At 29.3% G+C, this 25,030-nt stretch overlaps 1 protein-coding gene across 8 annotated transcripts in view; it reads left to right on the top strand.

Annotated features, from left to right (window-relative positions):
- LOC105837835 (transient receptor potential cation channel trpm) overlaps window positions 1–25,030 on the top strand; it is a 103,049-nt gene that overhangs the window by 49,113 nt on the left and 28,906 nt on the right. For 2 of the 8 annotated variants that reach the window (XM_036285012.1, XM_036285017.1), the window contains exons 2-8: window positions 3,311–3,476; window positions 8,119–8,227; window positions 14,751–14,833; window positions 19,057–19,113; window positions 22,285–22,471; window positions 24,190–24,403; window positions 24,475–24,634. In XM_036285012.1, coding sequence (XP_036140905.1) covers window positions 8,165–8,227; window positions 14,751–14,833; window positions 19,057–19,113; window positions 22,285–22,471; window positions 24,190–24,403; window positions 24,475–24,634 — 764 coding nt within the window. In that variant the 5' untranslated portion in view covers window positions 3,311–3,476; window positions 8,119–8,164. Of the gene's footprint in view, window positions 1–2,537; window positions 3,477–7,398; window positions 7,414–7,868; window positions 7,932–8,118; window positions 8,228–14,750; window positions 14,834–19,056; window positions 19,114–22,284; window positions 22,472–24,189; window positions 24,404–24,474; window positions 24,635–25,030 lie in introns of those variants that run through there. The other 6 variants (XM_036285013.1, XM_028190253.2, XM_036285014.1 and 3 more) reach the window with 6 other exon arrangements.

The following is a 25,030-nucleotide window of genomic DNA, read 5'->3' on the forward strand; positions in this document are numbered from 1 at the left end:
CTTTCAGAAGCTCCTGAACGAATAACGTTAATAAAATTTTGGGTCCTCGTAATAGAAAAAAATATAAAAATTTTTTAAGATTTCAACCCTCTGTAGGGGTGTGTTCCGAGGGACGGATTTTTTTCCCAATTTTTTATTCTCACTTTCAGAAGCTCCTGAACGAATAACGTTAATAAAATTTTGGGTCCTCGTAATAGAAAAAAATATAAAAATTTTTTAATATTTCAACCCTCTGTAGTGGTGTGTTCCGAGGGACGGATTTTTTTCCCAATTTTTTATTCTCACTTTCAGAAGCTCCTGAACGAATAACGTTAATAAAATTTTGGGTCCTCGTAATAGAAAAAAATATAGAAATTTTTTAAGATTTCAACCCTCTGTAGGGGTGTGTTCCGAGGGACGGATTTTTTTCCCAATTTTTTATTCTCACTTTCAGAAGCTCCTGAATGAATAACGTTAATAAAATTTTGGGTCCTCGTAATAGAAAAAAATATAAAAATTTTTTAATATTTCAACCCTCTGTAGGGGTGTGTTCCGAGGGACGGATTTTTTTTCCCAATTTTTTATTCTCACTTTCAGAAGCTCCTGAACGAATAACGTTAATAAAATTTTGGGTCCTCGGAATAGAAAAAAATATAAAAATTTTTTAATATTTCAACCCTCTGTAAGGGTGTGTTCCGAGGGACGGATTTTTTTCTTAATTTTTTATTCTTACTTTCAGAAGCTCCTGAACGAATAACGTTAATAAAATTTTGGGTCCTCGTAATAGAAAAAAATATAGAAATTTTTTAATATTTTAACCCTCTGTAGGGGTGTGTTCCGAGGGACGGATTTTTTTCCCAATTTTTTATTCTCACTTTCAGAAGCTCCTGAACGAATAACGTTAATAAAATTTTGGGTCCTCGTAATAGAAAAAAATATAAAAATTTTTTAATATTTCAACCCTCTGTAGGGGTGTGTTCCGAGGGACGGATTTTTTTCCCAATTTTTTATTCTCACTTTCAGAAGCTCCTGAACGAATAACGTTAATAAAATTTTGGGTCCTCGTAATAGAAAAAAATATAAAAATTTTTTAAGATTTCAACCCTCTGTAGGGGTGTGTTCCGAGGGACGGATTTTTTTCCCAATTTTTTATTCTCACTTTCAGAAGCTCCTGAACGAATAACGTTAATAAAATTTTGGGTCCTCGTAATAGAAAAAAATATAAAAATTTTTTAATATTTCAACCCTCTGTAGTGGTGTGTTCCGAGGGACGGATTTTTTTCCCAATTTTTTATTCTCACTTTCAGAAGCTCCTGAACGAATAACGTTAATAAAATTTTGGGTCCTCGTAATAGAAAAAAATATAGAAATTTTTTAAGATTTCAACCCTCTGTAGGGGTGTGTTCCGAGGGACGGATTTTTTTCCCAATTTTTTATTCTCACTTTCAGAAGCTCCTGAATGAATAACGTTAATAAAATTTTGGGTCCTCGTAATAGAAAAAAATATAAAAATTTTTTAATATTTCAACCCTCTGTAGGGGTGTGTTCCGAGGGACGGATTTTTTTCCCAATTTTTTATTCTCACTTTCAGAAGCTCCTGAACGAATAACGTTAATAAAATTTTGGGTCCTCGTAATAGAAAAAGATATATAAATTTTTTAATGTTTTAACCCTCTGTAGGGGTGTGTTCCGAGGGATGGATTTTTATCGCAATTTTTTATTTTCATTTTTTAATGCTCCTGAACGAATAACGCTCCTAATATTTTGGGTCCTCGGAATAAAAAAGGATTGAGAAATTTTTTAAGGTTTTAATTTTATCTAGGGGTGAGTTTTGAGGGTGAAACATTGTTAACATTTATTTTTTAATGTTTTTACCTAATTTTATCACCAACTATGCAAGAAAAATTTATCTATTATAAATTACTTTAATTTTTTTTTTTTAATTGAAATCGTTGCATTCCAACGATGCAAACTTCAGTATCATAAGTTTTATACCTTATCTACTGATTTGAAAGTTTTAAATTATTTTTTTATATTAAAATATTAAATTAAAATTATTCGTTAGTTTACATCCTTAAATATTTGTTAATTACACATTGTGTAATTTTTTAATATAAAAAATTGGATTACAAAAAATTAAATTACATCTTGCGTAATTAGCCGTTTGCGTTGTTAGCCATTTTTTAGTTAAAACTTAGGGGAGACTGAAGTCGGTTGAATAATGATTAAAAAAAAGAGATGTAAGATTTTTAAACACTATATACATCGTAATGCATCTATATCTCAAGAATAGAAAACAATACATTTTTAGTATATTATTGAATAAAGAAATTATTTAACGTTAAATAAAATGTGATAATTTATTCCATACTAGGGGTTGATTCCGGGGTTACTATACATTTTATATGAATAAAACAAAAATAGTTTTTATTTGTTTTTATTTTTATGTCTATTTTATATTTTAAGAGAAATAATATAATTACCGTATTAATGCAAATAAAATAATTATTTTAATTTTAAATACGTAAATTTTGGTCATAAAATATAAACATAAAATATAATCATTTAAAAACATTCCATAAAATAATAAAAGATAAAAGTTGAAATGAGTATTATAAAATATATTATAATGTTTTGAAGAAATAAGAAGCAGGATTGTTAATTTGTTACATAATTTTCTCTACAGAAATAGACATTAAATCTATAAACAGATACATTTTAATGAGTTTAAGTGTAAAAAATTTTACAAGGCAATGTTCTTATTATAAAAAATAAAAGATAAAGATTAAGTTACAGTAATTATAAATTTAAAAAATTTAAAAGGCCTTATAAAAATATAAAAGATACGCCAAGTACATAAACGCGTGCATTAAAAAGTCAGTATTAACCCTAATTTCTCCAACCAGGGCCATTTATGTCCTGAATCTCCGTTTCACAGAGAACGTCTCATATATAAACAATTATGTTGTACTCTTTAAATAATGATTATTATTGATTTAGATTATTATATATACATGTACAACATAATTGTTTGATAATAATAGTGTTATTGATTATTATTTCCTTTTCTATAAAATAAAGTTAAAGTTAGTTTATAGGGATATTATAAAATTATTTGTACGTATATATTGTATACACGTAATAGTTTATCAATGAGAAGACTTTTATATGTTAATATGAATAGTGTTTTTAATTTGTAAAGAAAAATAAAATTAAGAAAAAAAATTTTTTTATTTGGTTTTAGATTAATAAAAATGAAAAAAAAAAACGATAATAATAATAATAAGGTACTGGTGTTCTTAACTTATTAAAGCCCATGACTTTTTTTCAGCTAGCATAATTTTTCAAAATACAAGCAACGGAAGATAATGGAAGTATCATGATGTAACTCCGATACTGTTGTGACAATCGCGATTGTGTTTAAACCATCTCTTAGCACGATTTACGTTTATTACTAATTGGTAAAGATGATTGTAAAGAACAAATCATGTCGATTGGTAAGTAATAAACTCATTTTTAATTATAAATAATCTTTTATGGATTATAGAGATGTAAATAAATTATTTTATTTTAATTATTCTTGCGCAAACATTTTATTTTATTTTTTTATAAAACATTAAGTTTGTTTCACTTTTTAATAATTTATATGATTTTAAATATGCAGTCACGTGAATATGTAATTGGCTAACTTTGCTACATATGTGTAATAATAAAAAATAAAATTCTATCTATTGTATACCGTAAAAAATTCCATTTTTGGGATCTACTATTTTGAAGTTAAAAGTTTTAAAAGTTTTGAAAGGTATGAAATAAACATTTATTGTCATAAAACAAAATAACTGATTAGAATAAAATAAAATTTTTCTGGCAGTATTACAAAACATGGCGGAATGAAATTATTCAAATAATTTTTTTTCTAACGTTATCTGCATATTTATTTACAAACTTTTCAAACTTCTCGTATTTCCATCTTTGATTGTACTATTGAATTTATACAGTATATAATTTTATGATATATTCTACGTAAAGATTTCAATTTTAGCCTAAAGATATAAAAAGGTTAATTAAATAAAATACAATAGAAGCTTTTTATTGCCACGGTCCCGGAAGGTTTGCACCGTGAAATTGCGAAAAATTATGGTACTGTGAAGCAAACCCTACTCTATCGGTAGAGAGGGAAAAGGGGGAGGGGAGCGAAAGCCCTCCTTGCACTCGCGCGCGCGCGCGCGCGCGCGCGCGCGTGTGTGTGTGTGTGTGTGTGTGTGTAACCACAGCGAAGAAATGTCGGTTAAAGGCGCTTTTTCATGCTGCGAATAATTTGCTGCGAATTGCGAATTGCAAGCAGTTGCGAATAGTTACGAATTGACGAATGTGAAATCACGAATAACACGTACGTTAAGTGCTAACAACTATAAGTAAAATAAAAGTAAATAAATATCGAACTAATGAACAATAGTTTAAATATATTTTTAAATATTTATTAAGTATAATTAGTCTGTTTAACTAGGTACAGTCTCTTAAATTATAGAAAATTTAAATGCCGGAAACCACTCCAGTACTAGAGAAAGGCAGTAGAAATTATTTTGTATTTGCATACGATTATTCTTTTATGATTAAAATATATTTTTTAGAAATCATAATTTTTTTTTTCTATTTAGAAAATATTATAAATACAATTAAGTTTTACACAGTAAAAATGAACATTTATTACAAAAACAGTCAATGTACATGCAGTTATATACAAAACTACACATATGTATATATGTCATATTATATTGTCCATAGACATAATAGTTTGTAACGCTTATATTAAAAATGATATATTTTTATTATTTTTTATTAATATAGAAATAATGATAATAATGAAATAATGAAAATAATTATTAATTTAAATCATTTTCAATTTTATATAACAATTCATACAATTTGAACATTGCTATACTAGCTGTCTTGGAATCAAGTTTCCTTAATTTTTCACCCACCATCAAACAAAATTAACTTATTTCGTCTCTTTTTGGAATTTGTGTTTCTGGTTTGAATTATTGTAGGTGCTGCAATCTTAATTTTTGCGAATATTCGTTAAAAGCAGGAAAAATCCTGCGAGCAACGAATATTCGCAGCGAATTACGAATGCCCACGTGACCTACCATTTGAAACGAATATTTGCACCATGAATTTGCGTCTTAAGTACCTCTCGATCATGTGGACTGTCAATGTTTACTATTATTATACTTTATGATTATACCACATGGAACAAAATGTTTGTGACTTTCCATGCGAAACGAGGTCTACCCACACCTCTCCCCTGCTTATAGAGCAGAACAGAGGGACGAACCCCCTCCCCCACGCGTTTTCTAACCTTTGCCTGCTTCAAAACTAATGAAATCGAAGCAAGAAATTAAAAAAAACTTATGTATAACTCTGAAATTAAGGCCGAGCGGCGGTAATATGTATAGGGAAAAGTTGTTTAGAATAATGACCTTGTAACAACATATTTGGGTACGTTTTGAATAAGCTTTTGCTAACTATTTTTTTAGTTACAAAGTTGGTAACCCTTTAACTAACTTTGTTTTGTTCTGTTATGAATCAGCTGATTCAATTGAATTCATCGTATTTATTAATAAGCAAAAATGAATATTGCTGTATTAAACGAAGCCTTTTTAAGTTCAAGTTCAAGTGATGAAAGTGATAAAGAATTAATGAATGTTATTAATATGGTTGAAAATAAAAACCGCTGCACACATAAAAAACCAAGAGTTGCAAATTTTATTGAAACTGTTGTTTATATGTATAACAATGAAGAATTTCGAGAATCTTTTAGGTATATAATTATATGTAATAGAATATAAAATATTTTTACAAAAAAATTGAAAATTAATAAATAATAAAAATTGTAATTTTATTATTAGAATGAGACACTCGACTTTTAAATACCTATTATTGTTATTAAGAGATGATTTAGAGGGTGAAAAATTGTGGCAGAATGCCCATTTCTGCAGAAAAGTAGTTGTATATAGCCCTATATGTATTAGGTACATCAGATTCATATATGATAAGTACTTTGATAAGGCTTCGTTTACTGCAGCAATATTCATTTTTGCTTATTAATAAATAAGATGAATTCAACTGAATCAGCTAATTCATAACTTAACGAAACAAAGTTAAAGGGTTACCAACTTAATAACTAAAAAAATAATTAGCGAAAGCTTATTCAGAATGCACCCTTAAAGGTCACCAAAATCGGTGAGGAAACGCTAATGGGTGTTTACGATAATGGCTATCTGAGTAATTTTCTCTAGGACCGAAATATATGATAAGCACAACCATCTACTATCATCATGATTTATGACAACTCAATGCTGTCCGGTATAGCCAAATCATCACGAGCAAGTTGCGAGTTGCGAGTTCCGTGAATTTGTAGCAGGTAACCTAAAAAGTACGACAAATAATTTGATTATTACAATTAAAAATAATCTGTTTTTAATGTATGGTAAGATTATTAACTTCATTAAAATAGTAATTATATAACACAATCATGTATTTTTAAAGTATTGTCTAAAGTAATATTAAAGAGATTATTTTATTTACAAATATTTTATTTATTAATTTGTCTATCAAGTTTCTATTATAACGTATATCTAACGCATATCTAACGTATATCTGTTTACAGTATATCTTAATTTACTATGCACTTGTATTACAAATTAAAAAAATTTATTGTAAACATTATTATTAGTTTCACATTAGTGAAATATTCATGCATAATATTTATACATAAAGATATATGATTTTTTAAAATAATGATAACACCATGCAACTTATCATTAACAGTTGTTACAAGAAAGAAAAATATTTATACTTAAATTTTTATTTTACTTGTAATCTAAAAAATATTATTAATAATGATTTATTTAGTAATTTTACATAATTTATCTCATTTGTTTCAAAGTGTTAACACCATCCGTTTAATAAAAGATGACTTTTCTAATATATATGTTAGTTAATAATAAATAATAACATTTATTGAGAATCAATGTTTAATTAAAATATTATATTAGTTTTTGAAATAATACCGTTATGATAGAAACTTGATAGACAAAATAAATATTTGTAAATAAAATAATCTCTGATATTACTTTAGACAATACTTTAAAAATACATGATTGTGTTACATATAATTACTATTTTAAAGTTAATAATCTTATCATACATTAAAAACAGATTATTTTTAATTGTAATAATTAAATTATTTATGTCGTACTTTTTAGGTTACCTGCTACAAACTCACGGAACTCGCAACTTGCTCGTGATGATTTGGCTATACCGGACAGCATTGAGTTGTCACGAATCATGATGATAGTAGATGGTTGTGCTTATCATATATTTCGGTCCTAGAGAAAATTACTCGGATACCCATTATCGTAAACACCCAATGTAAATAATTGCCAAGTTGGGGAATTTGGCATGTTAAGCGACTAAAACGCTCTTAAGCGGACAAAACTAGAAACTCTGAGAGGTATCCAAATAGTTGTTCAAACTTCGAGTGAAGCGCACATATGCAAATATCAATGAGTGATTGCAAAAATGACGTTTTTATTATCAATTAGTGAATTACTAGGATATGTAAGTGATGGAATAAGGTGCTTCTAATTTCTTCATGATTTGGGAATTTGTGGTAAAAACGTTTTTCGGTATTCTTGGAAGTGCAGAAGAGTACAACGTTTCTTTTTTTTTCTTACGACTCTTTCCGCCATAATTGCAAATGAGAATTATTTTCTTTAACTCCAAAACTATTCGAATAACTGCTTGGGTACCTCTAAGAGTTTCTAGCTTTGTCCGCTTAAGGGGCGTTTCAGTCGCTTAACATGTTGAATAGATTTTCCTTTTAGGTAATAGAAATGGCATTGAGGGGAACGCAATAAATTGGAGAGTGGCAATGCGGAGCTTTTACTGTAATTATTTTTTATTTTTTAGTTACTCTTTATTATAACTCTTATTTTTTGTTATATTTTTTAATAGAATAATTTAATTTTTCTATATTACTATAATATTTCAAAAGTTTGTCACATTAAAATCGTTTAATATTAATATTTTGTATATTATTTTGAGTTTTTATTTTTTTCTGATTATTTTTTTTAGAATATTATTTAACTTAAAGTGAACACAAGTTCTATCTTGTATCAAGATGGCAATGGAAAGTATTATCTGTGGTGTAAACACTCCAAAAGTGAAGAAAAAGAAAGTTAAGGTATTTTTCTTTTGTTATTAAAGATATTGTTATGACTTGTCAAACATTTTTGTTTTTAATTTTAATTTAACTGTTATTAATTGAAAATATATGTAAGTTTAAGCTATTCTTACTTTATTGTCTGTACCTTTTGTTATTTATTAGTTACTAAATATTTAATATTTAAATATTAGTAAATAAGCATTAATTAACGGTTCCTTATATTTTTAATTATTTTAATTTATAAGTTCGATACTTTTAAAGATGATTTACATTATTTAGAAGATCCAGATATGATTTAAGTGATCAAAGTGTATTAATCACATTTTTGCAGGATATTACAAAAAAGATTAATAATCTAATTTTTTGATGAACTAAATATTGTAGTAATAAGTATTTGAAATATTAAATATAATTTCCAATGTTTAGTTGCGTGCAAATTAGTTCTAAATGAGAAATAGAATAAAAAATAACTGAAGTTTTACGCATTTGACAACTCTCCTCTAAATGCTATAGTATCATATGTGTATATTATCATACATCGAACAAATTTTTTTGTTACCAGTGCACCGAAAGTAATTCTTTTTGCATTACTTTTTTGTGCGCAAAGTCGCCAATTTTAATTTTAACGTTATTACAGTTTTTGTCTTCTAATATAATAGATGATGTAAGCCATAGTGATTTTTCCACCATGACTTTTTCTTCACGTTTGATTATTTTAATACCCTTGTCTTCGTTATCACACTCGCATGGTGGCAAACATTATTAACGTTTTCTCACTACTTGCGACATACATACAGTAATTCATGTAGAACTACCGAAGTTTCGTCACTTCCGCGAATTTAAAATTGACTAATCTATTAATTTGTGAGGATTCGAGGACACTCAAGGACCACACTTCGACGCACTTGTAATAAAAAATACGGTATGCAACACGTACAGATTTGCTTTTTCTCATTCGTACTTGGGTGAACGCACTTGTGCTGAAAAATTGACTTTCCGCACCTATTACACAATGTATTATTTTTTCACGCACAAAAAAACTCAAATAGTCCGTGAAATTAAAGTATCAAGAATGTCACAGACTCAAGAAACCAAAAAAATCAGAAAACGTCATAGAAATTTAAATTAGTCAAGGAAAATCTGGAAATATCACAAAAAGATGGAATTTGAATTTTTGCTTGTAATTTTAAAAAATGTTTTAATTTTTTACAAAGTGTAACTTTTTTTAAATGTTATATCTAATTTAATATTGGGTTTAATTTTCTTAGATTAAATTCAAAACTCACGCAAAACAACTAAACAGTAAGAAAAGTTACAATGGATTATAATGGATTATTCTCTGATCGAAAGAAGATAGAAAAGTCATGGTTATTCTATTGTAAAAATTATACTTATTTATGTTTGACATTTAAATTTTATTAATTTTATTCAACAAGAATTGTAAAATTTTACCTTGTACAACAATTAAAAAGATATTTAAACTTTAAATGTGCATAAAAAACGCAAATAATTTGATCTCGCATAACGGAACGTATCTTTATGTTATATTTTCTTTCTACTTTTACGGACAATTTGAATTTTTATACTGCTGTTGAAAAATGCTGTTGATGTAATGTGATACACATATGTAACAATAATAGTGAGATTGTTAAAATTAGGAAATAATTTGTTACGGTAGAATCTTTTTAATTTTGACTTTATTGTAAAAAGTAAGAGTGGTGAGAATGTCAAAATTATGGAATATTCTCATTACAGCACGAGCCTATCAATCGTCGTGTACTTGCGTAAACATAGTTGCGCACTTAAACTGTCAGAACTACAGCGCACACTACGGAGCAAATAACTATAAAGCAAACATTTTTTAACAGTAATATAATCTTAATGTTATAATCAGTATTGCATTTAACATTATTTAGATACAGATAAGATAAATTATGTGTAAACATGAATCAGATATGATGAATGAGATATGAAGATGATTTAATTTTAAATTTATATAGATAAGAGATAAAATTATATATTGTTTTAAGATAAATTTTAAAATAATATTGTTATTCTGCAAAACAATTTAAGGTATAAAATATACAATTGTAGCGCGAAGAAGCTCGTAACTACGCGTAAGAAGACGTGAAATGACGTTCGCGTCGTAAGTCTGCAAGAAAATATATATGCGTAAGGGGACAACAATCAATCAGTCACGACGCACGTAATCTCTCGTTCGCTTAAACTTTGTATTCTTTTCGTTGAAGTATATATTTGCAATGCGTTGTCTACTATTATAAAATCGAGTGCGAACCACATTTATTTGATTCTTGAACGTGTTTCTCCTGAGAAGTCCGGCCGAATCTACAATTAAGGCCATCAAGTTCTTTTGTAATGCGTTACGTTATGTTAAGTAGTCCATATAAACCTAAGCTCGTATTAAAAATTTAACTTAAATCAACGCACAAAGGAATTCTTAACGTAAGTTCTTAAGTTCTCAGATTAAGGATTTTTTTATGCGTTAACTTAAATTTATTTTTAAACACGAACCAAAGTTTAAGGTCAATACTTAATAATGTAATGCGTTACATTACAGAAGAGCTTGTGTAATGGCTCTTATATGTACGGCGGGAATTCTTTTTTCTTTATACAATATAATTGTATATTTTTTATAAGTTTTTATTTTTTTTTAATAAGAATTTTTATATAATTTAATGGAGCAAAAAATGTTCCTTTTTTTGTTTCGATCAATATGCAAATAAAAATAAAAATTTAGCATAAAAATACTATAATTTATATTATAATAACTGACAAAGTTTACTAAAGTCCTGAAAAATAAAATCCTATAACTATATATACCTGGAACGAATCGTATATTAGCAAACGAATACGTTTATTTAACCTATTATTATGTAATTTTTCATCCAATGTCTTAAAACAGCGAATATGCAAGTTGATGAAATTAGCAAATTTGACCCTATCTTGGGAATATAAAGCCGGCTCAAACTTGAAACTTTGAAACTTTCTGAGGATTAATATCTCATAAATTATCATTTAGTATTAAATTTAAACCCAAATTAGAAGGTGCCAAAACAGGCTGTTTTTGCGGTCACTCTTACATTCAACAAAGATACATGTTCTAGCGATTTATATTACTTTTCTACAAATTTTCTGTTTAGTTTTACGGGCTTACGGAACGAGGGCATGTATACCATTTTTATTCCAGCTCCTATCTTGTTTTCGTAGCCATTTCTTGATTCATTCAAACCTTCATCTTCAAATCTTGTTCTACGCGAATAAAATTTTAAGATGACGAAACCATTAAAGGCAACTATCAAGAGACGGGGCATTACTTTTTGAATAACCCCAGTATTTGCTGTTATAATAAATGCAGTTAAGTAGATTAGATAATGCGTGCAATCTAACGAATTATACCTTTTCCATTATAATAAAAAGGGCACAGTATTATAGTTTGTGAAAATACGTGTGTTGCAAAAAATCCGAAGTTTATGGAGGGCCAAAAACAAGACTCTACTTGTATCGATATTAGAGTTAATTTTTTCAGCAATTATAACTTTGTTCTTTTTTTTCTCTTTATGATCTTTATTTATAACTTTTTATAGTTGTAACTTACAAAAGGAGGACGCGTACTTCGGATACCGATTTGAGAAAGGTTTATATATAGTATAGTATTCTACCAGAAGAGTACTTGAGTAAAGGGATAGGATGCAACGCTCAACCATTTCCGAAAAAAATTTATTTTAAAATTATGGCGTTTCTTATATCCTGCTTTGTTAGATCGGTTTCCGAGAAGGCGGCGTAGTTCGGGTATCAAGTCCGTGACTACTAAGGTGCGGACCAGGGTTTGATTCCCGTCCCTCGGAATTTTTTTTTAAGTTAATTTTTTTTTTTTTCCTTTAAAATGTGCACTTTCAAAAGGTAATTTTTTAAAATTTACTTATAAAACTGAACATAATTTTTATTCAACTCACAACTACTTATTTTATACTACCTGATATACAATGAAATAAATGCAGCGCCACTATTTGAAAATGTACGTTCTAAAGAAAGAAAACAAATTTGTTAATTAAATTAACTTAAAAAAATAAAAATTCCGACAGATGGTAATTGAAACCTGGTCCACATCTTGGTAGCCATGAACTTAATATCCGAGCTACGCCGTTTTTTTGGAAACCGATCTAAGAGTGGGATATAAAAAACACTACAATTTTTAAATAAATTTTTCTCGAAAATATATAACTAAGCATTGCATCCCTTTGCTGAAGTACTCTTCTGGTAGAGTACTATACTACATATAAACCTTTTTCAAATTGGTGACGAAGTCTGCGTCCTCCCCTTGTTAGTTACACTTTTTAACTAATAACTAATTTAGTAGTTATTTTATATATATTTCAAACTCATTTGTTAAAATATGATCTTGACGTTTAGCAGAATAAAGTAAAATAATAATGTGATCTTTAAAAATAGTTATCATGTAAACTTTAAAGTTGAAACTTTATTCTTTAGGACAAGTTCTGAATTATTGGATTTTATTACAAAGTTTGTATTTGGTAAACCTTTTAGTTGAAAATATTGATTCTTAACTTTTTCGATGTAGGTGATATGTGTAAAAATAAGACGTGCCACAAAAGTGGATGACATATATGTATGTGCATCTAAAAAAAAGAAAATTGAACTATTGGAATTTTTATAGTGGTATTTTAAGGTTTTTGGGGTTGCTGAATTTGAATTTGATATAAGAATTTCAAAATTAAAAATGGTGAATCCAATATAGAAATCCATTTAAGGGTTAATTTTGATTGAATGTGTGTGCGTGCGTACGTGCATGCGTGTAAGAATGAATATATATGTATGTATATCATACATATACATATATATGTATATGCGTATACATTTCAAGTATGAACATTCATTTTCCGCGATGCCAATTGGTTCTCTCGCTGCGCTTACTTCGTGTTGCAAGAGTAGCTGTCATTGCAATTTTGACAGCTGTCAAATTTGTATAAATATTATCTATACATTTATTGTTGTAATTTATTTTTAAAAAGTAAAAAATAAAAAGTTAAGTAGCGCACGCGAAGCGAGGAGGGAGCGAAGAGAGAGCAAGGAGTGAGTGAGAAGTGAGCGAGGAGGGAGTGACGAGGAAGCGAGTGAGTGAGCGAGGAGTGAGCGAGGAGGGAGCGAGGAGTGAGCAAGGAGTGAGCGAGGATTGAGCGAGGAGGGAGCGAAGAGGGAGCGAGGAGTGAGTGAGAAGGAAGCGAGGAGGGAGCGAGTGATTGAGCGAGGAGGGAGCGAGGAGTGAGCGAGGAGGGAGCGAGGAGGGAGTGAGGAGAGAGCCAGGAGGGAGCGAGGAGGGAGCGAGGAGGGAGCGAAGAGAGAGCAAGGAGTGAGTGAGAAGTGAGCGAGGAGGGAGCGAGTGATTGAGCGAGGAGGGAGCGAGGAGTGAGCGAGGAGGGAGCGAAGAGAGAGCAAGGAGTGAGTGAGAAGTGAGCGAGGAGGGAGCGAGTGATTGAGCGAGGAGGGAGCGAGGAGTGAGCGAGGAGGGAGCGAGGAGGGAGTGAGGAGAGAGCCAGGAGGGAGCGAGGAGGGAGCGAGGAGGGAGCGAGGAAGAAGCGAGTGAGTGAGCGAGGAGTGAGCGAGTAAGTGAGTGAAAAAGGGTGGGAGGGAAGGAGCAAACGAGCGAGCGTAACTAGATAAATATGTAGCTAGGTAGCTAGGTAGCAGTAAGTATGCAAGTAGGTATGTATGTTGGTCTTTTGTATGTAGGTATGTATGTATGTATGTATGTATGTATGTATGTATGTATGTATAATTAAACTTTACATTTTTTTATTCAAAATTGCAGAAGACGTTTGATTAATGTAAACGAAAGATAGAGAAAATCAAATTGCAATTATTATTATTTTTAAAGTGAAAAGTCAAATAACGCGCGCGCAGCGCGCGCCTGTAATGTTCTAGTATTATAAATCATTACTTTAATTATATCAAATATATTTTATTTTAAAATTTGTTAAATAATGATTTATATACAAAATAATGCATATATCCGAATGTTGAGTATAAGTAATTTAGTAATAATCGAAACGTAAGATTTTTGTATTTAAAAAAAAGCAATTTTTAATAATATTTAAAAAAGTAACAGAAAAGTAACAAAAGTAAAAAAACGATTAATTTTCTTAGTAACTATAAAGTATTACTTTTCAGAGTAACTCGCAACAGTAACTAGTTAAGAAAAACTTTTTAAAAGAGAAAAACTATAACTATTTGTTCAGCGAGAGAATAGGTTTGAAGCCGGCGAAAACTTGTCTAGTTCGCGCAGGAAAACTCCCTTCTATGCTGTATTTGCTGTATTTGCCAATACAGTGCGTCACGCTTTGCCTATTTATGCACGTTCCATACTTATTCTTTCACTGAACAGAGTATAGTTACCTTTACAAAATTACTTTTTTAATCCTAATATTGTATAAAGATTTTTAATAAATTTCGAACTAACATATTCATTACTTTACGATTGCAATTATATCTTTTCAAATTGTAGACAACTGAGCGCAGCTGGATAGAGGCAACATTTCAAAAGAGAGAATGTGCAAAGTTTATTCCAAGCATTGAGGATGAACATAGGTAAGAATATTATATGTAACGGAGTGTTTTAAAATGTATAGTATACACAAAGGAAAACGATACAATAAAAAATGAACGATGCTAAAACTACTTGCAGTGGCGTAACTAGGGGAGAGCAATGGAGGCTCGAGCTCCTTCCTCTCTGCTTGCAGACTTCAAGTTAATGACTGAAACTTTTAATCGAAAATAAATATCTGCTAAGGGAATCTAAATTTAAATTTCTGTCAAAGTTGCCTCTTGCGATAAAGTTTTATGAATAATTCCTTTGCTTATAGAGATGCTTGTCTTTTTCAAAGACATTTAAAACTACTTAGGTTTTAGTTTGATTTGTTCTTGTACCTCGGTAAGTTTGATATTTACTATTAGATTTGTTGTTTGTGTTGGGTTAAAAAAATTAGTAATTTTCAATATAAAATAGATGTTAATCTTGATTCTATCAGATTCTCGTTATATCAAAAATATGGAAATATTTTTTAATTTCTTTCAAAATCTAGGTTTGGCTACATCAATGTATGCAATCCTAAACACTCTACACTCGAAAATCCTGTATAAAATTTTTGCGATTACGATATAATTATTAACATATTTTTGTTATATGTGCGTTCATAAAGTCGCCGATTGTACACGGACAGTTTCTCGCACAAGTAACTCATCCCCCCTTCTCCCACCAATCAAGCGTGCGGAAAAGCCGTGTAGAAATCATTTCCACACGACTATTCCGTCAAATCCCGCACGCTTGATTACTTTTTTATACCTTCCCTGTTCATCCTGACACTCACGTTGTGCCGCAGGTACGTCATCTCGCGACACGCATACAGCAACTCTTGATACTTGATCGGTTTCACAAACCTAATTCTAGTCATAACCTATTAATTTATTCAAGGATCTATTATATTCAAGGATCACATTTTGATATAAAAGTAACAAAATATTGTGTGTAATATATGCAGAATGGCTATATTCTTTACTCGTGCGGATAAACGCATTTGAAGAAAATAGCCAATCTTTTGCATTTGTAATACAAATATCTGTTGTATTTTATTGTGTAATAAAAGAATCTTGATCCTATATTTTATAGCAAAATGCAGTGTATGCTATAGAGTGTGACTTTATCAAATTAGTATCTAAGATGGACACATACATTTCCTTCTCACTATACATACATTTATATTTATTATTTTTTATCGATTAATCCGTTTTATTATTTTTTTACATTTGTAAATCATATACATCATTGTACATCATGTTATATTATTTATCATCTTTATCATTATACAGGGAGGCCGAAAAGCGTCATATAGGTAGAACGGATGCGGCAGCGCGAGACAAGATAAGACCGCTCAGCGAAACGCGTGTCCGTGATCGCAAGGAAGTTGTTTACAAGTTCCTAGCGATCGCGGATGCGTGTGAGCGCGTCTCGCTGGACAGTTTTATCTTGTCTCGCGCTTGCTGATATTCGGCGGTAGACCGAGCAAAAGGCTATTTCTTCTTAATTAATAATTCGTTAACTATTGTGATAAAATTGTGGAGGACTTTTCTACTCAGTTTAATCCGTTTCTACCTCTATGCAAGAACTATATCAAAAATTGTCAGACTCCCTGTATTGTTATGATTACATTGTATTAACTACGAGCTATGATTTTAGTTTGCAGTTTTAATTATAGTTAATGTATGACATGTTAAAATTAATATATAACATAGTATTGCGCATAGATCACTTAAAATTAACTAGATAAAGATAAATTGTAAACATTTATCTTAGATGAAATAATGATTTAAGTTTAAATTTTTATCTAGATAAAGATAAAAGTGTTTAGATAATTTTAAGATGGTACTGTTGCACCAAAAAAATTAGGAAATATAAAAACAATATATTTATATTTTTATTTATAAAACTTTATTTTTTAAAAACAAAATTTTTTTAAATAATTAAATTTGACAAAAAAGTTTTTTAATCAATACGCAAATAAAAGTCTAAATTGAAAGATAGGGGGAATATACAATCCACATTATAATATAACTAACAAAGTTTTTTTATAAAAATTTGAACCATTTATAGCTTTGGGGCAATTTACATTATGCTATTATTTTTTTATTAATGTAATTTGTTATCACTAAAAAAATTTTTGTCAGAAAAAATTATAACTTAAAGATTGAAACTAAAGCTAATATTTTATAAAGCTAACTTCTTATTGGTTACATTAATTTACATAATTTGATAAAAATAATACTTCTGCTAAAATAAAGATGATAATATATATTTTAATAATCTAGATAAAAATAAAATTAAGGTATTTCTTCATCTAGATAATTTTGTACGTTTTTGTAGATAACGACAAATATATACGCTGTTTATTAATATATACATATTAAGCGATATTAATATATTAATATTATGTTAAACATATATTAATATATTGTCTGTTTAATACAATAAGGATATAAATAAAAAAAATTTTTTTAAAGAAATAATTGTAATGAGAAAATGCATTTAAACACTGAGTGAAGAGTTGAGAATACTTTTATTTTTTTTACAATTAATATTAAATTGTTACATCAAAAAACTGAATATTATAAACAAAAATAATAAGATGAACAGGTCAATATATCGAGCTAATACCAATTTTTTTAGTACAATATAATTTATTAAATTAAAAATATACAATTATAAACGCTATTAAAAACTGTGTTAAAAAATGTTAAATAAAAAAAATTACCATGCATTGTTTTTATGGTTATTCAATCGTTATTATTTTTAACTGGTTAATTATTTTAACTGGTTAATTATATTTTTGTTTGCGTTATTTTACTCATGTTTAAGTTCATAAATATTGGTAATTTGGCACGACTGAAGAGGACTATGTATAGTCGAAACGTTTCGAAATTTGTTTAACATTTTTTAACATAGTTGTTTTTAATAGCGTTTATAATTATATATTTTTGATTTAATAAATTATATTGTATTAGGAAAATTGGTATTGCTTCGATATATTGACCTATTTATCTTATTATTTTTGCTTAGCATTAATGAGCTCTTTATATTTTGTTTGTTTTTTGAATATTATAAAATTTTATTAATTTAAAATATAAGTTGAAAAACTTTTGTTTCTTTAAATTTTGTAGGAAATGAACGATATGATTTATACACTACTAAAAAAGAACAGAGAACACTTTTCGTACACCGAAAATCTATTTTTAAACCGCTGAAACTCAGCAAAAAATCATCGCAAAAACAAAATCCAGAAAACATTTTAAAGTGAAACTTCTTCTTTCAAACACTTCATGACGATTTCAGTTATTATTTTTTTTTACCAACGTGGCACAATGATGAAGCTTGATCCGTTGAAATGAAAATTTTTAATGCGATTTTGCTGTGCTGCATCTGGAGTGAAAAAAATTATAGAGAATTTCTGTTATTTGCATTTTATAGCGGGATTTTTTTCCTTTATTTTGCGTGGTCGTTCGTTGCTGTGCGATTTTTTTTTGAGCGAATTTTGGGATTTTAAGAAAAAAATGGTCATTTTATCGTTTATTACTTATGAACAAATTAATATACTCTGAAAAAAAAGCGATGGAAAGCTGAAAGTTTGCATTTTTTAATGCTATTATTGCTTTTTTCACGAATTCACTTTTTCTAACAACAAATTGCGTTCAAAGATTATGTAAAAAGTCATATATTTTACGGTTTTTATTTAATTCAATATAATGGGTGCGTTTCGTTTCACGTATGATGCGCATAATGTATCATTCATCCTCGTTTAACATTTTACAAACAACAAGGATGAACGATGCACCATGCGCATCTTGCATGAAATGGAACGCATCTATTATCGTGAAGAAAGATCCAATCATATTGCTAAAGTAAAGTTTTATAGTACGATACGGTTTTATAGTACTACCCAGTAATAAGCATAACGTTCTTTGATCAATTACTGCTTGTAAACGTTTTCATGTGTTTATGCACCTCTTAATAATGTTTTGTGGAATTTCGTGCCAAATTTACCTAAGTGCTTCTCTCAACTTATTAATCAGCATTTGAAAGTGCAAACTTTTAGCTTTCCGTTTTTTTTGTGGAACAACTATACGTTGATCTATTCACGAGTAATAACCGATGAAACTCAAAATAACAATTATTTCTTAAAATCCCAATAATTCGGTTTGTATTTCTTTACTTGCTTATTCCTTATTTTGATTTATTTTATTTTGTTTTATTCCATTTGTAGGTTTATACAAGTACAGGGAGATAAGAATGCAGAATATGATGTGATTACTACTTCCAGGTGAGATCCATATGTATCTTGCGCTGATTAATGCATTTTTTTTTTACTTTTATTACTTTAATAGTAATATTATCTATTTGAATTAATATTGTTATAGCAAATTTTTTAGGTACAGATGTAACAAATTTACCATTTTTTGTCTTTTGAGATTATCTTATATAATTACATTATAGTCATCATTTTTAGTTAAATAAAATTTATAATCCCCTTTCTGTGATACTTTTAAAATTCTTTTTTCATATAATTATATATGACATTTTTATTTGTGTGTGTGTGTGTGTGCGTGTGTGTGTGTGTGTGTGTAAAATTGCTATGAGATGTATTGCAAAGCGTCCTATTTTATTATTGACAGCTACATATTTCAAACAGCCCGAAGAAACACAATAAAATTAATTTTCAAAAAAAATTTTTTTAAGCTTCTATGAAGGTTATTGCCATTTTTTAAAATAAAGTTATACGATTTTTTATTTAATATAATTTCTTTGATAATCTTGCATATAAAGTATTAAAGTTAAAAGTTATCGAAAGAAATCAATAGTTTATAAGATATTTTATATTTTATTCTGGCTTTCAATATAAACTTGTTAACGCGCCTTTAATTAATCGCGTTAATACTGAGAACTATGTTTTTGTTTTATTTTTTTTTGCTAAAACAGCGGATGAATGAAAGAACAAAATGTTTTCTCAGCTGAAACAAATTTTTTATTATTTTTGCGAGCACAGATTTGGCTAAATTTGTGTGGTTGACTCTTGCGCGAGCATAGAATAAAGAGTAAAGGAAGGAGCAGTTGCTCGAAAAAGTGAAGCCAAAATTGAACTAACTATGACATTATAAGTAACATAGTATACGTGTACGTACGTATGTATTATGAACTTTTACACGCTATCCTTATATCCGTGAGATGACGTTCAAGTCCACCATTATGAACTAAGTGTGACGTAGTCGGTATCATCTCCCACTCTCAAAAATCCTGCAAATGCTCTTTCCTCTACTCTTTATTCAATGTGCGCGAGCGATCGAACGTCGCATAACGTCGCTTGTTTAGAAGTTTGTTTTTTATTTCTGTACTGCTGCACTAGTGCAATAAGTAAGAATGAGACCAAATATATTTGTCTTATTCTAACTTATTGCACTAGTGCAGCAGTGCAGGAATAAAAAACAAACCTTTGCACTCTCGAAATCCGCAAAAGGGAACGCGAAGTTTCGCACAAACCAAAGACAAATTAGCCTATCAGAATGACAGATTCTAGCATGATTCGCGTTGCCCAATAAGGAGCTGGTATCCAAGATACTACCAACTTTGCCTTGGTTGTTGTGATTCACAGCTTTGTTTCAAAACATTGCATTATATGCAACACATTAAGATTCGCTTCGACAACATGCTATTGAATTCGCAAAACTGTGCGGAATCCCTAACACTAGTACTAAATTTTATTTTACAAAATATTAGAAAATAATGATAAACCTTCACGTTCTTGAAAAATAGTTTTTCGAAAAATTAATCTTATCATCATTTGCTTCAGGTTATATAACTTTTGTGTAAAACATTTTTCCGTATCTTCTATTTTCTTTTAGATATTTACCTGTAAAAAATTAAATTAGGCACTCTGTCTATTATTTAAAAATTTTCATGTTTTATAGCATACGTACAATTTTATAAACAATGTAATAGTAATGTAACCTTAAGGAAGTTCTCTTAAAAAAGTGGAGATAAGTCACAAGAAGTCATGATTTTTCATTTATATATATCTTTTAACACGGAAATTTTTGTTATCTTTAAAATAATGAATAATGAACAAAATTTGAGCAATAAAAACGATAATTTGTTATTTAAAAATATTGATCAATCGTGTTATGCGCAAATACAATTTTGTTTTGTAAAAGCTTTACTTGCATAATGCGATTGATTAATCGATAAATTTGAAAAATCGCCTTTGTTAAAATTTCATCATGTTTTTATATTATGTGAAAAAAACTGAAGAAGAATCTCCTTTAGGTTTATGGGCAATCATAAATTTAAAAAAATTAATTTTTTCGAAAAAATTTTCTCTAAAAATAGAACATCTTAGAAATATTCCCTGAAAATTTTAAGTTGATCCGATTAATATTCACGAAAATATAGTATAAACCTTTACGTCCTCGCTCATCCAACCTTTCAAAGAGCGGTCTGTGAAAAAAACTGACACTTTAGCACAGAACGTCGTTTGTGTAATTTTATATTATTATTTGTAAAATAAATCATAATAAAATAACACGAGAAACAAGATTATCAAAAAAAATTTGCAAATTAAGCCCTAAAAAACGTAAACAAAGTTTTAACCCGAAAACAGCACTTGAAACTTCAAATGCATTTTTCTCAGAACTGCATTTTTAAGTCAGTGTTCACGATATCTCAATAACTATATTGCACTGATCTTAACGAAATTTTGCACACTTATTTTAGATATAAAAAGCTTGTCTTTGAACGAAGGATTTTATTTTTCAATTACTATATCTCATTTTACAAGTAAAAAGTAACCGATTCTTTAAGTAGTAACTTTGATTTTAAATTGCTGTCATTTTGTGAAAATTCTATATTTTTTAAAATCCTTCGTTCAACGACAAGAGAAAGTAAGATACTAATGAAATAACGTCTGGTTTTTTTATTTCATATAACCTTGGTATGAGTTAGAGTGAACACTGCAAGACAAATTATTTTGAAAATGTCCTCGATAAGCTGCTGCTTTTCATTTATTTTTTGATATTTTTTAATGAAAAAATTATTACATATTTTACAAGTGTTACTTTTTCATATTTAAAGATTTTTAAATAAATAAGTTTATTTAATTTTTTCAGAAAAATTTACAAAAATTTCTTTTTTCGTTCTCCTGACTGCCCATAAGCCCTTAAGTAATATAAAAAAAAAAAACAAATAGTATAAATATTACTTCTAATAGAAAGAGCTTCCGGATACATACCGCGTCCTGGTACAGCGTTGCGCCGACGTTTCGCAAACGTTGCAGTTTGCATCATCAGGGCTAGGGTTTGCGAAACGTCGGTGCAACGCTGTATCAGGACGCGGCATGTATTCAGAAGCTCTTTCTATTGGAAACAAAGTCAATGGCCGTAAAAGCTTTAAGTCTAAAATAGTATAAATATATTTATACATAATATAATGTATTGTATTACAGATGCTGCTGTGGCTACTCATACACCCATCATTGCGGAACTGGGGCGGATGTTCAAAGTTACATTCTTAGTGAGAACAGAGAAAAAGATCGTGAACAATGGTCTCCGGGAAAAAACACCCATCCCTTTCCAACTGATGCATATGGTACCATAGAATTTCAGGGTGGCCCACATCCTACAAAAGCACAAGTATATATATATATATATATGTATATATTCAATGCTTTTTATGTTAATTGTAGAACAACTTACTTTTTAATATAACATACTCAGACATTTTTTCTCGAAAGTTGGCTGTTGCTAAGAGCTGCATGTGAATAGATTTTATTACTTTTCTGATGAATATTGTGTTGCGCTTGTTAGATTGGTCAGCTGTCCTAGCCGATCGATATATTGATTTATAAGAAGAGCGTTGTCAGCTATCGTAAGCTTGACAACACAGATGAACAATGGAGTTGAAGCTCGAGGTTTGTTTTTTATTCCTGCACTGGCTGCAATTCAAAAAGTATACACTAAAGCGTTCATTATTCCAGTGCAGGAAAACTTAATGCATCAATTCATTGAACTAGTTGTATTAAGCAATTTCAAAATAAAATTAAAAGTTAAATGAAAGTATAAAAATAGCTTTCGTTTAGATAAAAAAATCTGTTTATATTTATTCCCATATAGCATAGCCGTTCCGTGAACGTCCTGGGGATGTCTTTGAGATATCCAAATATCCACATGACGTCCACAGGACGAGTGTGCTGTATGGGATATAATATATATATATACATATATATATATTTTTTTTACATATATATAAAGCGTTTAAAATTTTTATTGTAAAAATTGTTACCTATAGTTACTGTTGAGTAACTGCAAAAGGATAGTTAAAATAGAACAAAAATTATATGATATAGAACAAAGATGTGATATAATTCTAAAGAAAAAAAATTCTTTTCATATATTTGTTGTTTAGAGGATATATCATTGTTGTTTATATATCATTTATTTCTTAGCTTAATCTTATGTGATATTATTTATTTTTATATGATACTGTTCTTTTGTTATATTAATTAACTAATGTAAGTTTAGTTATATATTTAGATATATTCAAAGTATATATTATAGTATAGAATGTATGTATTTATACATATATGTTTTATTGTTGCACTGCTTTGCACTGTAGCGTTTTCTATTCCCGTCTGCACTCTCAGTTCTCGCTTATACCATAGGCCTGTTCTTGGTTGCTGTACTGCTGCACTGGTGCAATAAGTTAAAATAAGATAAATATTTTTTCTTATTCTAACTTATTGCACCAGTGCAGCAGTGCAGCGGCAAAGAAGAGGCTTCAATTCAGTTCTAGTGTAGAACTAATTCAGTTTAGTGCAGGAATAAAAAAGAAACCTTTGGTCTCGCGCTAAGTCGGACGTTTCTGTGAAACGCTTGTATTTATAATTAATAAAGTGTTTTGAATTACTTAAAGTGAAGTGTGTGAGTGTTTCTTATTTTCGTCCGCGACAGCATGTAACAATATCCTATCTTTATTTTCTGATAATATGGTTATATTGTCATTAAATTAAGGTTGTAATATCCAAGGAAAATATATTGCTAAGGTTAGAACAATTATATAGGAGGGTGGACGAGGAGGGTAAAGTAAAATACGAATTTTTAATTTTATTTAGACAAGATATCGATAAAAAACAAAACTAAAAAACATTTAAATTTATATTTTTTTAAAAGCATTTTTAAAAACTTCTCTATGTTTTTTCATTCAAATACTTAACTTTTTGTAAGACGCTAGAAAATCTTAATCATGCTAAAACTTTCAAGTAATAGTTTATATTATACATAATATTCATTATAATATTCGAATAATTATGATTACGTATGAGCAAAAAAATAATGTGGCATATTATTTGTAGTATGTAAGATTGGCTCATGATACACGACCAGAGCCAATTGTTCAACTGTTATGTCGGGAATGGAATTTAGGATTGCCCAAATTGTTAATTACAGTCCATGGTGGTCGATCAAATTTCGAGTTGCAACCGAGCCTGAAGAAAATTTTGCGTAAAGGTTTATTGAAAGCTGCTAAAACAACGGGTGCATGGATATTTACAGGAGGAACAAACACAGGTATATTTCTATTTGTGAAAATGACAGTTTTTAAAATAAATTTTAATTTCTTGGTATGTTAATTTTTGTAGGTGTTACACGACAAGTCGGCGATGCATTATTGTTAGAACGTTCTCAACGACAAGGTCGTGTGGTAAGCATAGGTATTGCTCCTTGGGGAATTTTGGATAAAAGCCATGAATTAGTCGGTCGTGGTGGAGAAGTATCGTACGATTGTGTCTCCTCACCATGGTAAGACTACATATTTATAATGCAAACTGGTAGCAAAATTTTAATAAGACTTTGATGACAGTGAATTTTATATTTATTTTGAAACATTTGACTAGTGATTTGATTAAAATTTTATATCAATTTTTTAGTTTTCAATTTTAATGATCATTTCGGAGCGATTTTTTGTTGCAATTTTATAAAAAATTTATAATAACTTAGATAGCACACGGACGTCCTCAGAACGTCCAGGACTTACTTAGTGGATATTCTGAGAACGTTCTGGTTTTATCCCGGGACGTTCTCAGGATATCCTGAGGAATAGCAAACCAGCGCCACTTTTTAGTCCTCAGGACATACTAAGGACAGTCCACTGGACGTTCTTAGGATACCATTAGGATTTCCTCCGGACATCCTCAG

The sequence above is a fragment of the Monomorium pharaonis genome, chromosome 3, assembly GCF_013373865.1.
Source record: "Monomorium pharaonis isolate MP-MQ-018 chromosome 3, ASM1337386v2, whole genome shotgun sequence".
Lineage (NCBI taxonomy): Eukaryota > Metazoa > Arthropoda > Insecta > Hymenoptera > Formicidae > Monomorium > Monomorium pharaonis.